This window comes from Cibotium barometz, chromosome 56 (genome assembly GCF_041138505.1).
Source record: "Cibotium barometz isolate CiBa-2024 chromosome 56, ASM4113850v1, whole genome shotgun sequence".
Classification (NCBI taxonomy): Eukaryota; Viridiplantae; Streptophyta; class Polypodiopsida; order Cyatheales; family Cibotiaceae; genus Cibotium; species Cibotium barometz.
In genome coordinates this window covers 11,310,622-11,334,715 of record NC_141101.1, presented here as the reverse complement: position 1 = coordinate 11,334,715, position 24,094 = coordinate 11,310,622, and the positions used below count along the sequence as shown (strand labels likewise).

The 24,094-nt window shown below is 45.9% G+C and overlaps 1 protein-coding gene across 1 annotated transcript in view; it reads right to left on the bottom strand.

Annotated features, from left to right (window-relative positions):
* LOC147606896 (kinesin-like protein KIN-13A) overlaps positions 1–24,094 on the bottom strand; it is a 42,674-nt gene that overhangs the window by 5,718 nt on the left and 12,862 nt on the right. Inside the window, exons 6-9 of the mRNA XM_086791319.1 lie at positions 1,950–2,031; positions 1,220–1,382; positions 825–1,127; positions 525–743 (exon numbers count right to left, since the gene is read on the bottom strand). Coding sequence (XP_086647445.1) covers positions 525–743; positions 825–1,127; positions 1,220–1,382; positions 1,950–2,031 — 767 coding nt within the window. The remainder of the gene's footprint in view (positions 1–524; positions 744–824; positions 1,128–1,219; positions 1,383–1,949; positions 2,032–24,094) is intronic.

Genomic DNA, 24,094 nt, shown 5'->3' with positions numbered 1-24,094 from the left:
CCCAGATAAGAGTTCACACCTCAGATGACACAGGATAGCCAGAGAAAGGAAAACCAGCCCACGATCATGGAGCCCTGGGAGACAGCCCCATCAGCTCTCAGTTGGACTAATCTGGGAACCTATAAATGGGGCTCCACCTCTCCTATGATTCTTCCATCAAGTAGGTGAGTGGCAGAGAGCAATTACTGCTAAAACTTATGAGATGGGTCTTCAGAAGAGGCTATAAGCAATAGCAGATGACTATGGCTAAAATAAAACCCAGCAGTCTCTGTGTCGGGCAGGTCGCTCAACCAGCATCCAAAGTATGGCCCAGATAGGAGTCCACACCTCAGATGACACAGGATAGCCAGAGAAAGGAGAACCAGCACAGCCCTGGGAGACAGCCCCATCGGCTGTCAGTTGGACTAATCTGGGAACCTATAAATGGGGCTCCACCTCTCCTATGTTTCTTCCATCTAAATAGATGAGTGGCAGAGAGCAATTACTGCTAAAGCTTATGAGATGGGTCTTCAGAAGAGGCTTACCTGTCAGCATATCTCAGCGTGTTCAGTGTATGTTCACAGGATCCAGTGTTTGGAGAGATGCAAGAAATCATGACTGTACGAGAGTCGCCAACAAAAGAGTCCCGTAGAACTTCCGTTAACTTACTTCCTCTGAAAGGAATGTGGCCTTGCTCATGATCAAGTGCCCTAATGCATTCCTTGAGGGCAAGTAAGCTTTTGTTGATTTCTGCACCCTCAATTCTGCAGTCCAAACCAAATGACAGTGAGAACATGAAACACCATACCCTACCAAACATCACAAGGTGAAAGATAATGTGAAACCTGGTTTGGCGATCATTGTCAGTGGTATCAGCACCACGTTCACTTCCAGCAAGATCAATAAAAGAAAACTTGCCTACAAGCTTCCCTCCCCTCTCCTCCTTCTTGTTGGAGTGCTTCTTAATGACCAATTGAAGGATAGCATGAGACCTTGAAGACTCTTCATTGGCTCCAGTGGACCCCGTACTCCTTGATGCATTACCTTTCTCAATGTAATCTTTCACAAGCTCTACATCTGATACCGAAAATTCTTTCAAGCCTACTATGCAGACTTGTTGGCGACCGTCCTCGCGCATGCAGAGTTTCCTGCAAGATCATAGCAACATTCCCAACACTTCACCACAAACCCAAGACCCTCCCAAGCAATCAGAAAATGCTTCAGAGTATAGTGCACACACCTCCTATCATTCAGAAGATCATATAGCTTCCCACCATAAATCTCAAAGAAACTAAGCCATAATTGGAGCCCCTGGTTCTTGTAAGCTCGGTGCTGCATCAAATCAAGGATGTCTTGACAAGCTCTGAGAGGTAGAGGCTGCATGGTGAAGGTCTTTCCACTCCCTGATATAAAAAATCAGACAATTAATCCAGGTTTCAAAAACCAACATATCCAAGAGATTTGTTAAAAAATAGACTTCCTAAAGCATTAATTACTTGAAGACTACCACACTCAAATACATATCCAAACCATACTTTCTCAGTATCATGATAAGAAAAAACTGTTAAAGGTGATCTATGCCTGCAAAGGCTTGCATTGCGTATAAGGAAACCATGGTTCTGAGAAACAGGAACAAGGTCGGGATCTGAATCTGAATTTTTTATTTTTTATTTTTTATTTTTTATTTTTTTTTGGGGGGGGGGGGTGGGGGGTGAAACGGGAAATGCCACATCAGCAAGGGAGGTATAAGCTGGGGAGAAAAAAAGGTGAAGAGAGAAGGGAAAGGAAGGTAATTTAGAGGAAACGAAAGAAGGGAGAGGAGAAGAAGGAATCTAAGAAAGGCCAAAGGTATTAGAAAATTTTAGTCATTTGATCTACACATGACCTGAAATTGGGGGTGCAGACCCCGCGTTTCAGTTTCCAGTAACCATGAAGCAAACATGAGCCCTTAAAGCGATGAGGCACCACACCTGTTTGACCATAAGCAAAGCAGGTCGCCTTTGTCCGCTGGAAGATGGTAGGAATAATCGGCTGAACAGTTACTCGATAGACCTGTACATCATAAAGAATACATTTAAGCTTCTAATGTGATGGTGCCAATGATAGAAATCATCACGAGCAAATTGGCATCACAAGTGGATCAACAAAAATTGAAGTAGAAAAAGCTTCACTTTCCAGATGTTAGACCCTGCAGAAATGTACCATAGTTGCATCAAAACGCATTTCATACCAAATGAAATCATATCAAACCTTTTTTTTGCGAGGAGTACATCACACACTATTTTTCACCCCTTCGTGGAGTGACATGAAGGCTGTGCCAGAATCGAACACGTACATTTCATAATTTGAAACACGTTTTTTCCTCCCACCTTTTTTACATGTCAAAAAATTAGGCCCAAATTTTGCATATGACTTAAACACAATTCTGAACCGTCATTTTCAGTCTCAACTCTTGATTTTGAGGTAGTAAGTTTCAGCATTTGAATATCAATTTTAATTGGTTAAAATAATAGCTGCACTTATTTAACAAAAAAACAAACACAAACAAGGAAAAGTTTAAAATACGAAATTATTCTCAACTGATAGAGTGACTACTAAAACATGAAACTTAGAAAGTTGGGAATTAAATCAAGAAAACTAGTCTATCAAATAAGAGAGAGAGAAAGAGAGAGAGAGAGAGAGAGAGAGAGAGAGAGAGACTCTTTGCAAGCCAAGCCATACTTACGTTCTCATCAGCACCCAAGCATACGATGTTGTATAAGAATATGGCACAGCGAAAAGAGAGAGAGCAAGACAAAGCACAATAGAAAATGCAATAGATACACAATGGAGAGAATTAAAAAATTATTATTATACCAAAGAGGTGCAAGTGATGGTGCTGTCCACCCGTGCACTCTCAAGTAGAGCTTAGATGGCGATCTAGACAAACTCTGGATGGAGGATGTACTAAGTGTAGAAGGGGGTGGATACTCACGAGCATTGGATGCCTTAGATCAAAGCAACCATGTCCATATATAGTACTGAAGGTGGTGTGGTAGACGCGTATACAACGAGGGCGGTTACGCTGCATAGACACGGTCACCGTCCACGTATCAAGAACGTGGCCCACCGGCCACTACTGATAGACCTGATAACCGAGGAAATATTCATCGTATCGTTGCCTTGGGGGCTCTCACCCCCGGCCCCAGCTAACGCTCGTACCCCTAACCATCTCCTAACCATCATCGATGGTTACAATAATAACCCCAACGACGTCTAAGCCGGAGTCATTATGGGGGCCTAACAAATATATACATCAAAGTGAAATACATGCTAACAGGCGGGCATTGAGTGTATACTAAAACCCCCCCCTCAATGCCCGAAGATGAACTAGGTTTTTAGCCCAACGCCAAGTCGATGAAGATGCTGAGTGGACTAGTCCTTCCCAAGAGACTTGATGAAGATATCGGCGCAGTTTTGCTCTGTAGAGCAATACTCCAACACAACTATCTCATCCTCTATCAGCTCCCGCACATAATGATATTGAATCTCAATGTGTTTCATACGAGCATGAAACACATGGATCTTGGAGATAGCCATGCAACTTTGATTGTCGCACCACAAGACTGTAGCCTCCCTGATCTGAACTTCCATGTCAACCAAGATTCTCCTCAGCCATACTACTTGACATGCAGCAAAGTAAGCTACCTTATACCCAGCCTCTGTGGAAGAAAGTGCCACTGTAGGTTGCTTTCTGTTGGTCCAAGAGAAAGTACCAAAACCAAGCGAAAAACAATATCCAGAAACTAATTTCCTAGAATCACAATCTACTGTCCAATCTAAGTTACAATAACCTATCAGAGTGTCACCCATGTTGTAAGCGATGCCATACTCAAAAGTCCAATCTAAGTTACAATAACCTATCAGAGTGTCACCCATGTTGTAAGCGATGCCATACTCAAAAGTACCTCTAATGTACCTAAGTACCCTCATCCCTTCCTTCCAATGACTCTCTCATGGCTTGTTGGAAAACCTACTCAACACACCAACTGTGAAGCTGATATCAGGTCTAGTGTTAGTAAGAAAAATCAAACTCTCCACCAACTTCTTGTACTTGTTGATGTCAATAAGTGATGAAGAATCCTCTACAGAAAACTTCACGTTCACTTCCATTGGCATAGACACAGGCTTGCAGTTTGTTATCCCAAATACTTTGAGAATCTCCCAAGCATACTTTTGCTACGAAATGAAGATTTTACCTGACTCTAGCCACACCTCAATCCCCAAACAGAAATGCATAAGACCCAAGTCTGTCATCTCAAACTCATGGCTCCTCATATCCATTGTCTACTAGATCATCTCTTCATTGTCACCTAAAATATTTAAGTCATCTACATACAAGACAACCAAACAATCTTGTCATGCCTTTTTAGAACATACAAGTTAGCATCAGAAGCACTTCTTATAAACCCAATCTTTTTTGAAAAATTACTCTATCATGTGATACCATGCCCTTGGAGCCTGTTTCAGCCCGTACAATGTCTTCTTCAGCTTGCAAACTTTGTTTTCTGATCCGGGCATCTCAAAACCTGGTGGTTGAGCTACATATATTTCCTCCTTGAGATGGCCGTTCAAAAATGCTGATTTGACATCCATGTGAAAGACTGGCTACTTTTTGTGAGCAACCAAGGCAAGTACTGTTAGAAGTCATCTCCTGTCTAGATTTATACACCAGGGCCTTTGTTGTGGGTGTGCCCGCCCTTATGAGGTGTTTTCCCATTTTTCCCCACTCTCCGTATTTTTCCCCTATTTTTCCCATTTTTTCTGAGGCTTGGGAGGGCTGCCAGAGGGTGCCAAGAGCAGTACAGTGCTGGCCGACTGGGTGTTTATCAGTCGTGGGCACTCTTGCTGCTGGCCGACTGGTTTTCATCAGTCGTGGGCACCAGTTTGCTGGCCGACTGCATTTATGCAGTCGTGGGACCTCTTTCTTCAGTCGTGGGCACTTTAGTGCTCGAGGGAGGTATATATAGGTCCTCAGCCCCATACCTCATTTGTATCATTTCTCGGGATCTTCTTGTGTATGTAGAGCAGAGTTGCACGCCTACATCTCTCTCTCTCTCTTGTGCTGTTTTTCTGCCTGCGTTTTTGCTCGTGTTCCCAGATCTGGTCATCATCTCCGCTGCGTATTCTGACATGGTATCAGAGCCGTAGGCTCTAGATAGGTCTTGGGATTTGTGTGAGCAAGACTGTTTTGGACTGTTCGGGAAGAGGAGAAGCAAGATGATTTGCTGGACAGCCACTTGCAGGTTTTAGTTCTTCTTTGTTCCCACCCACCGACCCTTTTCAGAGTACATCCCCGCTATGGCAGATCTGTTTGAGATGGCCGAGAGACATGTGAAGATCCCGACACTCCCCACGTTTCCGGTGGACCGTCAGTTGGACGGGAGCAACTACGGCATATGGAAGGTGATGATGGAATCCGTTCTGGAGTCCTACGATCTTGCCGATTTCGTCGTTGTTGGTATTCCACGACCGGAAGTAGAGGAAGGGGAGTTACCGTCGATCTGAAAGGACCGGGAGGCCCAGACACAGATGTGGGATCGTGTCAACGCCAGGGTCCGTTCGTTTATTTTCCTCAACTGCACACCGCACGTAATCAATCATGTAAAGCATATGACGCTGGCCAGAGGTATATGGCAGCATTTGGCCTCACTTTACAACAGGGTATCGCCCATGAAGAGGATTTCCTTGGAAGTACAGATGCGGGTTATGAGCCCTGCAAAGTCGTCGACGATGCGGAAGCATATTAACAAGCTGCAGGCTCTTCAGCAGGAAGTTCTTCAGGCTGGGAAGGAGATATCGTCAGAGGACATGGCCATCACGTTGCTGTCACACTTGCCCTCTTCGTACTCAGCATTTTACTCGTCTTTGATTACCAGTGGCAAGCTCAGCACCATCACGTGGGAGGAGCTTGTGCCCATGGTCCTGGACCAAGAGGAACGATTCACGAACCCTCCTCAGGGTGGAGGTTCGGAGGCCTTAACTGGCCAACGGTCGAAAGGCCGTAACTCGGGCAAAGGGAAGGCTTCATCAGAGAAGTCTTCTGAGAAGAAATCCGACGCTGACCGCGAGAAGCTGAAGGCAGAGAGGACCTGTAATGATTGTGGCGAGAAAGGCCACTACTGGAGGCAGTGTCCCAAGCGGAAGACCGAGAAGGGTGAAGATTCCTCAGTAGCAATCATGAAGACTCCGGCTTTTGTGCACCTGGAGGTGATGGACACCGATGCTTCATTTTCTTCACGCAGGGAGGAGATTGGAGGACTCTCCGCAACGGATACTCGGGAGTGGATTCTCGATAGTGGTGCTTCCAGGCACATGACTCCTTCCCGTTCCGGTTTACAGGATCTCTGCAGGCTTTCTGGTCATATTCTTACTGGGGATACGTCCACTATCCCAGTTCACAGTGAGGGCAGGATGGAGATAGTTCCCGATGGCAGAGGGGGGAAGCATTCCTCCCAGGTGTTGTATGTTCCGGCACTTGGTTTTCATCTGTTGTCAGTGCATCAGGTTTGCAAGACTGGCGTACGGGTGGAGTTTGATGAGCATTTTGTTGCTCTCCGGGACAAAGCAACAGGCCAAGTGGTTTGGGAAGGCGGAGTGGAGAATGGAGTTTACAGGCTTTCAGCACTCTCTCTCCCAGGTCCTCAGGATTGTGATGAGTGGCAGTGTGGTAATGGTTACTCAGGTGTGGATACGCTGCAGGTGCAGGCTTTCCGAGACCAGGTGGTGGATAGCTTGCCAGTAGATGGCAGCAGTTGGCAAGAACTTTCCAGTACTGATGTTGGTAGTTCTTGTGTTCGTGAGTCAGAGGAAGCTGAACAGGTCACTTATGCTCTGATGTCTCGTAGTGTTCGGGACATAGAACCTCCAGTAGATGAGGATGTTCTTTCCACGAGGACCTTTCGGAAAGCCAGGCAGGTGGCAGGTGCTTACTTGCAGAAGGAGGTGGTTTCTCCAGGCTTTGTGGTTCCGGATTCAGAGGGGGTGGTTGACAGGTTTCAGAAGGCCTTGCGTGGTCTTCAGAAGGTTTCCAGGACTTGTTTGTGCACCGTAACAGGTGTTGATCCTTGTGAGCAGTGTGATGTCTCTATGACTCAGAAGCTGTATGGTTCATTGATCTGGTTGATGGACACCAGATTGGACGGGAGCTTCCTGATGAGGCAGTTGAGCTCTTGGTTGCAGATGTCTCTTTGGGAGGCAGGATTGCGTTTCCTGTGGTTTCTACGGCATGCGAAGGATCATGGACTCTTGTGCACAGGAGGGGATTGTTGGATGGAGTCCAACTCCGCGGTTGGAGTGACTCGGTTTGGGGAGGAGATTCGGACACGAGGGGATCTACTCAGGCCCAGGAGCAGTTTTATGAAGCAGGAGGAGGTTACATTGCAGGTTTGGGCTTCCACTAGAGGAACCCATGGTCATCCAGAGGCACTTTGTTCGTGAACAGATCGTTGCTGATGACATCTTGCTAGAGTTCTGTTCGACGGAGGACAGTACGATGGACCTCTTCACGAAGTCGCTCTCTCAGGCTTTGCTCAGGCGGCACCTCAGCTCCCAGTGGTTGGTTTCACAGCCAGGAGCTGAGAGGGGGTGTTAGAAGTCATCTCCTGTCTAGATTTATACACCAGGGCCTTTGTTGTGGGTGTGCCTGCCCTTATGAGGTGTTTTCTCATTTTTCCCCACTCTCCGTATTTTTCCCCTATTTTTCCCATTTTTTCTGAGGCTTGGGAGGGCTGCCAGAGGGTGCCAAGAGCAGTACAGTGCTGGCCGACTGGGTGTTTATGAGTCATGGGCACTCTTGCTGCTGGCCGACTGGTTTTCATCAGTCGTGGGCACCAGTTTGCTGGCCGACTGCATTTATGCAGTCGTGGGACCTCTTTCTTCAGTCGTGGGCACTTTAGTGCTCGCCGACTGCCTTCCAGGGAGGTATATATAGGTCCTCAGCCCCCATACCTCATTTGTATCATTTCTCGGGATCTTCTTGTGTATATAGAGCAGAGTTACACGCCTACATCTCTCTCTCTCTCTTGTGCTGTTTTTCTGCCTGCGTTTTTGCTCTTGTGTTCCCAGATCTGGTCATCATCTCCGCTACGTATTCTGACAAGTACCGCCCTGATAATTGTCATACAAGCTATGGGAGTAGAGGTTTCATCAAAGTTGAAACCCCCTACCTGTGCGAATCCCTGTGCAACCAACCTAGCTTTGTATTTTTCAAGTGAGCCTTCAGCCTTATACTTAGCTTTCCAAACCCATTGAGTACCAATTATCTTTTTGTTTGATGGTCGATCAACTAGCTCCCAGGTGTTGTTCTTTATAATGTTGTCATACTCAGACTGCATCGCGGCTTTCCACTTTGGATCAAGCCTTTTGGATTTGCTAAGGCTTCATCCAAGGTGGCTAGCTCCTTCACTGTTCCCATTATCTCAACCATCAAGGCCATATTGACAATGAGATCGGATCAAGGTTGCATCCGTACGTACGTACCTTATTATAAGATACGTTTTAGTGTTCAATACGGTACTGTACGGCTCCGTACGTGGCAAAAAAAATTCCCCCCTCCCCTCCCCAGGCTGACCTTTGGCCCAAGATCCTTCCGTAATTACCGATTTTTCACCACGTAGGCGCCCGCCTATAGCCGCTTATTTATGCACCCATAGGCGATGCCGCCGAGGAAGCACCAAGCGGGGTTTTGAACCCAAGACCTCTTGGTCCTAAGCAAACACCTTCACCACTCGAGCTATCACCTCATTGACAAGTACGTGGTGGTAGTTTTTAAAAACATTTTGGGCCAAAAAAAAAAAACCTAGGCCAGCCGCCGTCACCGATTTTAGCCGACTTATGCAAAGTGCGAACATAGACATTCCTCTCATTGATACATACATTGCAACGAGAGATAATGATGATGTGCCAATCGCTACGGTCAGCGCCATTGCAGAGCCAGAGCTGAGAGTATGATAGTGAAGGAAACATGTTGACAGATGAAGCTCGCATTTTGGTGATTGTGTTGTTGTTGAATGTTCAGAAATGAATTATTTTTTCATTCATTTTTCTGTATGTACACTATATAGTTTTTACGGACCTTATGTATTTAACGTACCTCAAAATCTCAACCCGTACCTGAATGCGTACCTTACCTTACCATACCTTTCCACCTTGGATCAAATGCTCTTCTCTGCTCCTCTATTCTCCTTGATCTACGTGGTCCATCTCCTAAAGATTCCGGCTTCTCAGGTGCTGGATTACGCTCATCAAAGAGCTGTTGTGTCCACTTTAAAAGTGTCTTTCCTTGTGGTGTAGCAGCGGGCTGTTGTGATGTATGAGAGTCTTCATCCTCTGAAAACTCCTCCTCCTTGAGAGGAAATCTGACTGGTGGGTTGGGCTCATGGTGGACTTTCTCCGGCTGATGATAGAGTGGACGGACCTCCTTCCTCCACTAAGCGTGGTTGTTGTGCAAATACCACATCTCGACTGGCCACAATCTCCTTTGCCTCTGTATTGTAGAGCCGATATGCCTTCGACTCTTGACTACATCCAAGAAAGATACACTTCTTGCTTTTGGTACTAGCTTGGTCTTGGATGCATCTGGAATATGCACATAACATTCACAGCCAAATGTTCTGAAATGAGAAACTTAAAGGTTTCTGACCAGAGTAGGCCTCTTGAGGTGTAACATCCTTGAGTGCTTTTGTGTAGCTCCGATTGAGGACATAAACTGCTATGTTGACTGCTTCAAGCCCAAAATGACTGCTTCAACATACATCGAGCCATCACCATGACAGTTCGATTGAGGCATTCTCCAACACCATTTTGCTGAGGTGTATGAGCAGTGGTGAGTTGGCGCTTGATGTCATTCTCCTCGCACTAGCTATCAAATTCCGTTAAAAAGAATTCTCCTCCTCGATCTGTACGAAACTTCTCCACCTTCTTTCCTTGCTCATTTTCCACAAGCTTATGCCACTGTTTGAACTTGTCAAAAGCTTCAACCTTATCACGAAGGAAATAAACTACTACAATCGTCGACTAACAACATAAAGTAAGAAGATCCCCCTAATGCAGTAGTAGACATTTTACCACAAAGGTCGGCATGTACCAGCTCTAGAGAAGCCTTGCGTTGTTGCTTGCCTATCATGCAAGCTTCACATGGTTCCTACAATTCTGAAAATGCAGACAAATTAGCTACCATACCCTTTTTTTGCATCTCCTTTAGCACTGCAAATCCAATGTAACCAAATCGCTCGTGCCAAAGCTTACTTGTGCTCTTATCTGCAGACATTGTAAGGGCACTCAGCTCGTAGAGATTGTTGCGCCTTACTCCTTTGCTGACTACCTTGCCAACAGCATCTAGAATTTCTGCTTCAATTTTCTTGAAGCGTACTTCAAGCCCACGATCTGTCATCGTAGCAACTAATAGTAGACTTTTCTTTATTTGGGATACATAGAGCACATCTGACAGCTTCTTTTCTTCACCTATAGCTGCCACAAAAGATATGGTTCCAGACCCTTCGACTGGACATTTAGCATTATTCCTAGCAACGCCACTGATGGGTTCCTGTAGAGGCTTCCAGGAACTATACCAACCCTTCTTACTGGTCATGTGTCGGGATGCTCCACTATCCAAAATCCATGAATCGTCAACACTAGAGCCTGAGCAGATGAACATACCTCTTTAATGGCGACCCAAAGTTCAAGCTCAGTCTCGACATTGTTGACCGATTCCTTTCCCTTCCATAAAGACTTCAAGGTGCCGTTCTTCTCATCAGCTTGCTTCTTTCTACAGTCTTTGACAGCATGCTTGTCACAGTAATAGCAACTCCCTATAAACTTCTTCTTTGGCTTCTTCTTCTTCTCATTAGAAGATGTCGCGCCTTTAGCATTGGCCAAAAATGCAGCATCACCACCATCACGGGTCTTCAACCGCATCTCCTCCTCAAGTAACATAGCACTAAATTCTTCAAGTGATAGACATTACTCTAACCTGAGTGTTTAGTGATATAGCCAAGCCATCATACTTATGTGAAAGAATTCGGATGCACCTCCGAGCCAACTCCTCACTTGTGTATATAATCCCTACAACAATCATTTGATCTCGCAGATTTTTGATTCGTGAGATAATGCTTCAGCAACTTCTCCTTCAGTAATCTTTTCATCAGCGGTAAGCTGATTCTCCAGGTTCAAAATCCTGATCTGATTGCGAGTCTCATACTGATTTCTCATGATCCAAGCCCCTGTAGTCTTGGTAGTATGTTGAATCGGAGTGAGAACAAAATCACTTACGTTGGTGACGATGACACAGTGCGTCAGCATTGCGCCTTCTCCATGCCCGAAGAAGTGTAGCATCTGGCGAAAGCATGTTTGCAAGGTTGTTGGAATCAGGACTTCCCACTGATTCTGCATCCATTCTCAGAACAGTTTCTAGGATCTCATAAGAGTCTAGAATGGCATCGATTTTGAATTTCCAGAGAGTGTAGTTCGTCCCATCACGCTTGCCTTCCGTGAAGGCAAGTGGACGAATACACAAGACTGGTGCAGCAGCAACAGCGACAATAGAGATAGAAGCCATCACTCCTAGGATTCTATGCAAAGAAAGACTAAACTTTATACACTATTCCTGCTAAGAGTGCCTACGCTCTAATACCATATAAGAATATGGCACAACGGAAAGAGAGATAGTAGGACAAAGCACAATAGACAATGCAATAGATACACAATGGAGAGAATTAAAAATTTATGATTATACCAAAGAGATACAAGTGATGGTGTTGTCCACCCGTGCGCTCTCAAGTAGAGCTTAGATGGCGATCTAGACAAGTGAAGGCACTCAAGGGTTAGGATTAGGGTTTACACAAGGTACAAACAGGCGTGGAAACCAAGAGCAGAGAGAACACAACTTCAGTATGCTTGATTGATAAAAATGTGAAGTACAATAGCCACATGATAGTGACCCTAAAGATAAGTGTTCACATGTCCGGCCATAAATGTGCCGGGTGGACCAAAACACTTATAAACTGCCTATAAGTGAAACTGAGCTAAACTGGGGAAAAAACCTCCACTAACTGAAGTAAAAAGTGCCCCAGTAATCTACTGATGATCACTAGCACTCCTCTCTGGGTGCATACACAGCATAAAACCCAACAAACCCCCCTGGAGTGATATGTGATCACTGTACATCATCCACCAAAAGGAAACAAATTCAAAGCATTGCGGAATGCTTCAAATTTCGGACGTGGTAATGCCTTGGTGAAGATGTCTGCCACATTCTAATCTGTAGGACAGTAGATCAGACTGATATCTCCTGCCTGGAGTCTCTCCCGAACAAAATGATAGTGAATCTCAATGTGTTTCGTGCGAGCATGAACACAGGATTCCTGGCCACAGCAATGGCACTCTGACTATCAGTATAGATAGGTGTAGGCTCCTCCACTGAAATATCCATATCAGTCATAAGACGACGCAGCCAAACACACTCAACAGTAGTAGTGTAGGCTGCTCTGTACTCTGCCTCACAAGATGAAGTGGCCACTGTGGTCTGTTTCTTGCTTAGCCAAGAAATGCATGAAGAGCCAAGAAAGAAACAATTTCCACTAGTGGAATGTCTGGTATCAAAATCACCAGCCCAATCTGAATCATTGTAAGCGTGTAACTGCATGTCACCCCCCTCAGGATAAAGCAATCCAAGAGACAAGGTACCCTGCAAATAACGGAATACACGCTTCACAGCTTGCCAATGTGACAACCGTGGGCTGTGCATGAATCTGCTCAACTGAGAGACTGCATACTGAATATCTGGCCTTGTATTACACAAGTAAATGAGGCACCCAACAGCCTGAGCATATGTAGTGGCATCAAAGGAAACACTGTCATCTTGTAGTGACAGTTTCATCCCAGGCTCCATAGGAGTACTAATAGGCTTGCAATCCTGAAATTTAAACTTCTCCAGAAGTTTAGTAACATAGCGTGATTGCAACAACCCAATGCCTCTGTTATCCTGCACAAACTGTATGCCCAAATAGTAATGTACAAGGCCCAAGTCAGACATGTCAAATGTCTGTTGCAGTATCTCCTTAAAAGCTGCAATTTTGTCATCATTTGATCCCATGAGCAAGAGATCATCCACATAAAGACTGATGACCAGCAGATCTGTCTCTTCTTTCTTTACATACAGAGTGGCCTCTGATGGACTGTTCACAAATCCCTGAGTGAGTAGAAAAGCATCTATTTTTGCATACCAAGCTCGTGGAGCTTGTTTCAAACCATACAAGGCCTTTTTCAGCCTGCATACTTTCCCTTCATGACCATGTTCTGCAAATCCCATGGGCTGAAATACATAAACTTCCTCCTCGAGGTCCCCATGTAGGAATGCAGTCTTTATGTCCAACTGGTGAACAACCCAACCACGATGTGCAGCCAATGCAATGACACACCTAAGTGTCGACATACGGGATGTAGGAGCAAATGTCTCCTCATAATCAATGCCCTTCTTCTATGCATAGCCCTTTGCAACTAGACGGGATTTGTACCTGTCAATGGATCCATCTGCATGTCTTTTCAACTTATAGACCCATTTAGTACCAATTGCTTTCTTGCCTTTGGGCAGATCAACCAAATCCCATGTTTGATTCTTTTTAATAGAATCAATCTCATCCTGCATGGCTTTGTTCCAATGCACATTATCTCGTGCATCCACAAATGAATCAGGCTCATCATCATCCTGTAAACTGGCTGCCATAACCAGATTCAAATCCATGATGTGTGCATGCTCATTGGTCCTTGTTTCCCTACGAGTACGACCAGCAAGAGGACCCTCTAAGTGGCTGTCCTGTAATGTCCTCAAATACCATCTAGGTATATGTCTGACCTGTGGTGCCTGCTGTCCCATATTTGGTTCAGCTTCTGGCTCATTTGGCTGCTGAATTTCTGCACCACCTACATCATTTGCTGGCTGTCCAGTACCCTCATGAGTTGGATCACCAACTGTGGAATGAAACTCCATGGGTAGTAGACCTTCAAACACATCATTTTCAGCCTGATTTGCCTCATAACCAGCCATGGATATTTCTGATTTTTCATCAAAAATCACATCCCGACTGATGAATATCTTCCTGGATAGTGGGTCATATAACCTGTAGCCCTTGCTCTCACGGCTATACCCAACAAAAATGCATTTTGTGGCTTTATCATCCAGCTTCCTCCTCAATTCTTTGGGTATGTGTGCATATGCAAGACACCCAAAGATACGAAAATGCGATACAGAAGGCTTGCGGCCATGCCAAGCCTCAAAAGGAGTAATAGAAACCAATGCCTTTGTGGGACATCGATTCAAAATATGACAAGCACACATTACTGCTTCCACCCAAAAGATATGTGGTAGTCTTTTTGCCTTTAGCATACATCTGGCCATCTCCATGAGTGACCGATTCTTCCTTTCTGCAACCCCATTCTGCTGTGGAGTGTAAGGAGTAGTATACTGATGTTTTATACCTCTACTCCCAAGAAAGGAATTCAGAATATGTGACATATATTCCCCCCCTCGGTCAGAACGAAGAGTCTTCACCTTGCATCCCGACTCTGTCTCAGCAAGTGCTACAAAGGCCAAAAATGCATCATATACCTGTGATTTCTGTGTCAAAGGATAGACCCAGCATATACGAGAGAAGTCATCAATAAATGTTGCAAAATAAAAGCAACCACCTAATGACTTCGTCTGCATCATGGGACCACAAAGATCACTGTGTATAAGTTGCAACTTTGCAGTTGCTCTTAGAGCCTGATCACGTGGGAAGGAAAACCTGTGCATTTTTCCCAAAATACATCCTTCACAAATGTGATCTGGAGGCTTCTCCATGAGAGGTAGATCTGTAAACATATTATGTCGCTGCATAAGCATAAGACTACCAAAATTTACATGCCCCATGCGAGCATGCCATAACTCCGCATCAACCATAGCTGGAGTAAGAGTGAATGCATGATAAGCAGACTGATCCACTGGCTGAAATGCATCCAACTGATAAAGTCCATGACATAATGTACCAGTAAGCATCAAGGTCAAGGCATTAGCTTTGTCTCTGACCATGCATTTATCATCATCAAAGTGGACTTGCATACCACAATGTGCTAAAGAAGAAATGGACAACAAATTCTTCTTTATCCCTGGTACATATAAGGCATCTGTAAGGCGGAGAATGGAGCCATCAATGGTTGTGAGCTGAATCTCCCCAATGCCACGAACTGGATATGAAGCATTGTTGGCACACTGAACAGTTTTGAAACAGGGGCAGGGCCAACATGACTAAACAAATCCCTGCGAGATGTGATATGCTTTGAGGCACCACTATCAAAATACCAAGTACATGCATGCTTTGTCAAACTGAGTGCCTGTGAAGACCAAGAGGCATCATAGCTGCATGTATAAAAACAGTAATCCCTGTCCTCAACAAAAGAAGCAGTCTCTGGAGGAGCTTTAGAAGCATCATTAACTGACATCCCAGCTTCCTTTGCCTTCTCTTTGGCAATCCTCTTTCTACATTCCGTGATGTAGTGACCTGGCTTCTTACAGTAATGACATTTGCCCTTCTTCTTGGGCTGTCCATCACTTTTCTTGGTATCCTGTGAAGAACCACCATCACCTGAATTTTGATTTGCACTCTTTGGCTGAGTTTTTCTTTTCCCTTTTTGACCTGTAGTAAATGCTTGTTCAGCATTTGTGTTCATATTCATATTCTTCCTCATTTGCTCCTCTTGTAGTAAGAGAGCAACAAGTTCCTGATACTTGAGGGGTTCAACAGCATTCCTCATGCTGAGGTTCAAAGAGGTATGAAAAGCCAAGTAAGATCTTGGCAAAGAGTGCAAGATTTGACCTGTAGTAAATGCTTGTTCAGCATTTGTGTTCATATTCATATTCTTCCTCATTTGCTCCTCTTGTAGTAAGAGAGCAACAAGTTCCTGATACTTGAGGGGTTCAACAGCATTCCTCATGCTGAGGTTCAAAGAGGTATGAAAAGCCAAGTAAGATCTTGGCAAAGAGTGCAAGATGGTGGACACAAGCTGTGTCTCAGGAATAATCTCATCCACATTGATGAGTTGCTCTCTCAAATCCTGCAGCTTGTTTAAGTGGCTAGACATATCATCTCCTTCATTCATTTTCTGATTTTCCAGCTCTCTTTTCAAAAATGAGATCCTAGCCTCATTACGAGCAGCGTACATCTGCTCCAAAGTCACCCATGCATTCTGTGAAGAGCCAACTGAACGAATATGAGGTATAATGGACCTCTGTACTGACAATGCAATGAGTGACAAAGCTTGTGCATCCCTGGCATCCCATGTCTTTTGAGCATTTGTTCTCTGAACAGGCAATGGCTGTCCTGGAGCCTGTACCTGTTGTCCTCGTCCACGAGCACCCCCTTGGGGAGGAGTCTCTGGAGCCAATGGACCTGGACGTGGTTCATCACCACTAACAAAATCCCAAAGACCTTTTGCCACAAGCACATTTTTCAGCATAAAACTCCACAAGGAGTAGTTCGTGCCATCCAATTTGTCTTCCTTAGACAAATATGTGAATACATCACTTTGCTGTTGATTTGCCATTATGCTTTACGCACAATGTTGTACCTGTTTACCAAAAAACCCAATAGCAGAAACCCTGATAATAACTGTACTCCACTGAATACAGTTCACCCAAATCTGCCTGCACTCTCAATCCTCTGAATGTGCAGCTCAATGCACCAATGACTGAGTAGAGCAGCAAATGGCGTACACAATGCCAAAATGCCCCAAAAATGCCCAAATTTGCTGCACCCAAACTGTGTAAAAAACTTGTATATTTCCTTGCTAGAAAATCTGCCTGTTGTGCCTGTATATTTTCACAGAGAAAATAGAAATGCCCAGTATTCAAAATATGTAATGCTTACCACTTCTGTATTGTGCAGGTACTCAGCAACTCAGTCGAGGTGCTGTACGGAAGCATGTACGAAAGTAGTAGACTAAACTGCAGTCGAATGTTGACGTAGCAGATTCTGGTCGACTGTACTGTGCAGGTACTTTGACTGTACTATTGCAGTCGTGTACTGTACTGTGCACTGTACGGAGCAGGGTGACCAGTTCCACAGTACCGTCCTGCGCAGGTTTGTACAGAGGCGCAGTCTTCGAAGCAGGTACAGTATACGCGTGCGTTGCAGGTTCAGAAGTACATTTCAGGTACAGGCGATGACAGGCGCACTCATTCGAAGCAGGTACAGTAGGCGGCGCACAGGTGTACGGGCTGAAGGCTGCGCAGTATAGTAGTTGTAGGCGACGACTTGCAGTACCCGACTGAAGGCGACCAGGTACGGGCAGCAGGCGCAGAGGTTACCTGACGGCGCACAGGTGATGGTGGCTGCGCTTGACTGTACGGGCAGGTACAGTAACTGAAGGCGATGGCTGTTGCAGTACCCGACTGAAGGCGACGTGCAGTACCCGACTGAAGGCGACGTGCAGTACCCGACTGAAGGCGACGTGGTACAGAAGTTGTAGGCGGCGCTTGACTAGATGTACGGATGCTGTACGGGCAGCAGCAACAAAAGCTTGGCAGTGTACGGGCAGGGCAATGCAGAGCTTCAATGCTCTGATACCAATTGAAGGCACTCAAGGGTTAGGGTTAGGGTTTACACAAGGTACAAACAGGCGTGGAAACCAAGAGCAGAGAGAACACGACTTCAGTATGCTTGATTGATAAAAATGTGAAGTACAATAGCCACATGATAGTGACCCTAAAGATAAGTGTTCACATGTCCGGCCATAAATGTGCCGGGTGGACCAAAACACTTATAAACTGCATATAAGTGAAACTGAGCTAAACTGGGGGAAAAAACCTCCACTAACTGAAGTAAAAAGTGCCCCAGTAATCTACTGATGATCACTAGCACTCCTCTGGGTGCATACACAGCATAAAACCCAACAACAAGCTCTGGATGAAGGATGTAATAAGTGTCGAAGGAGATGGACACTCACGAGCATTGGATGTCTTAGATCATGGCAACCATGTCTATATATAGTACTGAAGGCGTTGTGGTAGACGCATATACAACGAGGGCGGTTATATTGCATAATCAAAGTCACCACCTGCTGCGTATCAAGAACACGGCCCACCGACCACCGACCACTAATGATGGAACTGGTATTCGAGAAAATATTCTAGGGAATATTCCTCGTACCATCGCCTCGCGAGCTCCCGCCCCCGAACCCCACCAGTTGGACTGCTAGCCTCCCTAGGACTTCCAAGCCGGGACAATGCCCTGGGCCCAGCTAACGCTCGTACCCCTAACCATCTCCTAACCATCATCAATGGTCACAATAATGACCCCATCGGCATCTAAGCCAAGGTTCCCACTAAAGACATATGCACCATGGATACTCCTCATAATGGGAGCCTAACAAGCATTATACATCAAAGTGAGATACATGCTGAGAGGTGGGCATTGAGTGTATACTAACATGTTGCTCACTAGGTTTCAAAAGAGTCTGGTATCTCGAGTGGACCTAGTGCTTACTAAGAAGTACAATCAAAAACTAAAATCTACAAGAAGATAGATAAGATTAAGGGAGAGAGAGAGAGGAGAGAGAGAGAGAGAGAGAGAGACTATTGAAGCAAGTAAATGTGAGGGATTCTTATCGTATCTATACAAGTATACTCAGGCTCAAGATGTTACCATAAATATCAAGAACAAGCTCACAAGCTTCCCAAGAGTAAATTCCACCACTAGAGGAGTTAGGATCTTTGTATATACCAAAGGAAAGTCCAGGCTAGTAACCTTAAACAAAAACCATAGTGCAAACTTGACTCCGTGAAAGTCTACTCATCAAGCTTCAAATCGTCAACTCTATCATGCATAGCATACACTGCGTCAAGACATGGTGGCTAAGTAGACAAATCTTCATAGATAAGCCATTGAACTCAGCTTCTATCACTTCTCCAAATGTAAAGGGCAAACTCAACCATGATCAGTTACAAGATATTAATGCAATGGCAAGTATTACTTAGCCCAATTAGCATAAATACTCAAAACCCAAATTTGTAAATTTTCAATAAAAAATGTGTTTCATGCAAAGGAGGGTACAAGCTCCAAAAACCAAGATATATAGTATTTAAGCATAAAAACATATACAATCATAGAACGTTCAACCTACACAATGCCTGTAATATGCGGAAGCTTCGGAGAAGGATCGGTACTTCAAAACTCAGAAAACAGCACTCTTTTCGCGACGGAATTAACGCACAAAACTGAAAGATGATGTGCAGAAAATAGAGAGAGAAAGGGGAGATGGAGAAGGACACAGTATTGGGTCCCAATTACCCTCTGTAGGGCCCCCACCACGGATGGTGTATTTGCTTTATTAGAATGATGTAAATCTGAAACAAATACAAAGTACTTGACCTTTTCTTGGCTGGAAAACCTGCCCTTGACCTTCAGTCCTTCACCCCTTAGCTTTAGCAAACCCTTGGCTGTCCTGGCCCTTGAATGCTTGAGGCTCTTGGTGAATTGTGAGATGAGATAATGGGATTATGGGCTGGGCTTTTATACCCTTCATAGCATCCAGTCGGCTGGCTTTATGAAGTCCCACGACTGAGATATTTTTAATAAAGTGTTTTCACACTCTATTCCATGCTTTCACACCTGGCAGCCTGCTGGCCACCCTGCGCATTCCTTCTGGACAGCTCCTGGCTGCTGGGCATGCTGCGCAGAGGTGTGGGACTGCCCCCCACACCTGGCCGACTGCTGTCCTAGGGTTTTACCCTCTGTCGGCTGCCTGTCCAGAGGCTCTGGAGCTGGCCGACTGACCCTCCAGCCCTTGCCTTGGCTGGTGGGCAATGTCTTGGGCCCTCCTGGCCCCTTGGGGGTGGTTCTACACCTCCCCCATGCCCATCTAAGTATGCACATGCAAATACCTACACTGGGGTAGCCCTATGGGCTGGCCCCATCTCTACATGCAAACTACATGCCTACAGAGGCCTGGCATCCAGTTGCAAACCAGATACACAGCACATCTGACATCATTCCAGAGGGAGACTCACAGCGCGGACTGGCACTGCTTCATGTGCAGGACAATGCACACCTGACCTTGGACTCATGTGCAGGACAATGCACACCTGACCTCGGACGACTGAGATGGATCCCTGGCTGACTCGTCCCGGACTGGGCTCACATGGGACCAGTTCACCATCCCAGGTCCTGCACCTTCTGTACAGAATGTCTACGTGGCATCCAAGTGCGGGATGCACGTGACATCCCCTTCTGCTTAACTTGACGGAAGCTGCATAGCCTCCAAATAATCCGTCAATAAAGCCGGATAATCTTCGAAAAATTCTTTGTCGAGCCATACCGCTTCATGAGTTCCTCGGTCCTGAAACTTCGTGAGGAACTGTCGTAGTCTTCGGCCTGAGCCATGCTTGAAACGGTGCAGAAGGATCTGTTCTGGAACCATTACTTCTGCTTCATCAATGATGTCTGGTTCCGCTTCGTCTTTGACCTCTGAAGGGGGTGGACCTGCATATGGCTTCAACCAACTGACATGAAATACATCGTGCATAGTCCAACTCGGAGGTAGCTTTAACTGCATAGACACCTCATTAATCTTTTTCCGGATGGGGAATGGTCCGAAGCTCCTGAAAGACAACTTTGGGCATCGCTTGCCCACTTGCTTTAATCTTTGCTTCATAATCCGAAGATATACCCAATCTCCTTCCGAAAACTTCATGTCCCTTCGGTCTTTATTGGCCTGTCGAGTGTAGGCCTCTTGCGCTTTAGCCAATCTGTCTTTGACGGACTCTAGGATCTCCTGGTAAGACTCCGTCACTCTGTTCGCCTCCGATACTGAAGACGACGTCCTGGTTAACAACGACTGGAAAGGTCTTCCAAACGCTGCCTCATATGGAGTCCTGTCAATAGCTGAAGAAAAAGAGTCATTTAAAACAGCTTGAACTAAAGGCAAAAACGATTCCCACTTACCTTGCTGATCGTGGACATAACACTTCAGCACATCAAAGGCCAACTGGTTGTATATCTCTGTCTGGCCATCTGTCTGTGGGTGGAATGCACTGGAAAAATTCAACTTAGTACCAAAATTATCAAACAATGCCCTCCAAAAATGACTGGTAAACTTGGCATCTCGGTCTGACACTATGGTCCTAGGAATCCCACCAATCGGGTACCAATGCCGAATGAATAGCTGGGCAACATCCTCGGCGGTCACATTGGCCCTGCAAGGAATAAGCATCACAAATTTGCTGAACCTGTCAACAATAGTCAAACACTGTGTATTACGCTTACTCGGACTGGGAGGCAGATTTGTGACAAAGTCCATCGAAATGTCTTGGAAAGGACCCTCAGGAATTGGCAAAGGCTGTAACAACCCTATCTTCTTTCCACGAGGAGCTTTCACCTTTTGACAAATGTCACAGCGTTGTACATATGTAAACACATCACGCCTCATCTTTGGCCAATAGTATTGCCGTTCTAATTTCTCCAAAGTCGAATTCATGTCCCTATGACCACCTGTAATGGCGTCATGGGCATCATGGAGAAGAGCTGCCCGGAATGATTTCATGACACACAGGCGGCCTTTGTAGTAAAGCCAACCATCGCGTATCAGAAAATGACATGGTCCTGTGGCATCCAATGCCTGTTCCCACTGCGTACCGAATTCCTCGGAATCCGCGTACGTGTGCTTCATGTCTTCTAGTCCTGTACCAACAAGGTCTAGTCTAGTGGTCTGAATCGCAGCTACTTGTCCCTTCCTGCTCAAAGCATCGGCCACTGGATTGGCCTTTCCTGGAAGGTACTCAATCATACCCCCGAACTGCTGGAATATCTGACTCCAGCGGTGCTGTCGATCACTCCACTGTGCACTTGGCATCGTCTGAATCCAGCGCAATGCCTGATGGTCAGTGCGGACCTCGAAGTCACGGCCATACAGGAAATGTTTCCAATGTTTCAAGGCCTGAATGACTGCTAGGAGTTCACGATCATAGACTGAGTAGTTCTTTTCGGCGGGCAGTAACTTACGAAACATGTAAGCGACCGGATGACCATTCTGTTGTAGTACACCTCCAATTGCGATGTTACTCGCATCGGTGATCACCTGAAATGGTTCGTCCCATGAGGCAAGGGCTAAACAAGGCGCTTCAGACAAAGCCACCTTGAGGTTCTGGAATGCCTCCAACGCTCGTGGAGTCATTCGAATCTTTTGCCTCCTTGTTTTCACTCCCTTTAGCAGATCGGTGAGGTCTGCCGAGAGATCAGAAAACTTGTCAATGTGGGTGGAATATGCCTGGCATATACCCACAAATGATCTAATGTCATAAGCAGTCTGAGGTACTTCCCAGTTAACAATCTCGGCCACTTTAGCCGGATCAAGTCGAATGCCTTCGGCACTGATTATATATCCCAAGTAATGTACCTGGAACAGATAAAATTCTGACTTCTTTTCATTGATATAGAGCTCGTTGCTTTCCAGCAACTTAAGGACTTTCTCCACATCAATGTCATGCTGCTCAACTGTAGCTGAAAATATGAGTATGTCGTCCAAAAATATGAACACACACACTCCAATCAACTCCCGGAAAATACGCATCATCATGCGGTTAAATGTAGCTGGGGCGTTCGTCAAACCAAATGGCATGACCACAAATTCATAGTGGGCCCGTTCTGTACGGAAAGCTGTCTTGGGGATGTCCCCCTCAACAATCCGAACCTGGTGGTACCCACTCTTTAAATCCAATTTAGAGAACACCTTAGCTCCATTCAGCCTCTCGAGAATATAGTCAATTCGAGGCATCGGGAATCTGCTCTTGATAGTCAGCTTGTTGAGTGCACGATAATCGACACACAACCGAGAAGACCCATCTTTCTTCTTGACAAATAAGATCGGTGCTGCAAATGGCGACACGCTGGGGCGGATGAAGCCAGCTTGCAACAATTCTTGGAGTTGGCGGTCCAACTCCGATTCCATTGCCTTAGAAAGGCGATACGGAAACTTGCTCGGGGGTTCCGAGCCTGGGAGGAGATCAATCTTGTGATCCTCCGGTCTGGACGGGGGAAGCTGGGGAGGGAGACTGTCCCGAAGAAAAATCTTCTGGAACTTTTCATGGAGAACCGAGTACTTCTCGGAAGCACTGGCCACCGTCTGGGCTGTCTGGATGTAAATCATCGCACACTGTGCGCCTTTCCTGACTGCTCGCTTAGCCTGCAAGTGGCTTATGAGCGAAAAGTTTGGAATACCTGGCTCACACTTAATGGTCACCGGGGTGTTTGACACATTCCGATCAATCTGGAACGTGTGCTTGTCCCACTTGACATCAGGAAGAAACTTGTGAAACCACTGGATACCCAAAATTATGTCTGCTCCTACAAGAGGGGCAACCATAAAGTCACGCACAAACTCTATGCCCTGAATGACTAATTTAGCACCTAGAGCTTCATACTTGACGCTCGTAGTCATACCTGTGCTAAAACCCTCAACTTGTTTGTCCACCGGAGTGAGCTCGAAACGGGCACGCCTAGCGGCCTCTTCCGTGATCACATCCTCCGTGCTGCCGCTGTCAAACAAGACAACGACTCTCTGGCCACCTATGTAGCCAAAGGACTTGAGCAATTCGTTGCGCTCATACTCCTGGTCATGGGCGCCCTTCTGCTTATCTTCGAGCTCCCGGCTAATAATTGCTCCAACTGAAGCACCGAGGGTTGAAGAACTAGGGGTAGCCGCTGGGGTCTGTGTGGGAGCTGTGCTCACCACGGAAGCTGTGGAGGCGGCGGCGGGCTTTGGAGGCTTCTTCGGACAATCCCGAGAAGTATGTCCTTTTGTGTGACAAAAGTAACATCTACCCTCCTTCCTGTACTGAGCAAGCTCCTCAGCACTCAACTTGCCACCTGTCTTGCCTGCCTCCGCTTTCTGGTCTGGAGTAAGCTTAGACGCATTGTTCAAGTTCTTGGAGCCAGAGGCTCCCGGGCTCTGTCCTGGGGAAGACCCCGTCTGGTTCTGGCTTTTGCCCCCCGAAGCGTTAGCCTTGGGAGAAGCCGGCTGGGAAGTCTTAGGCTTGCCACCATTATGT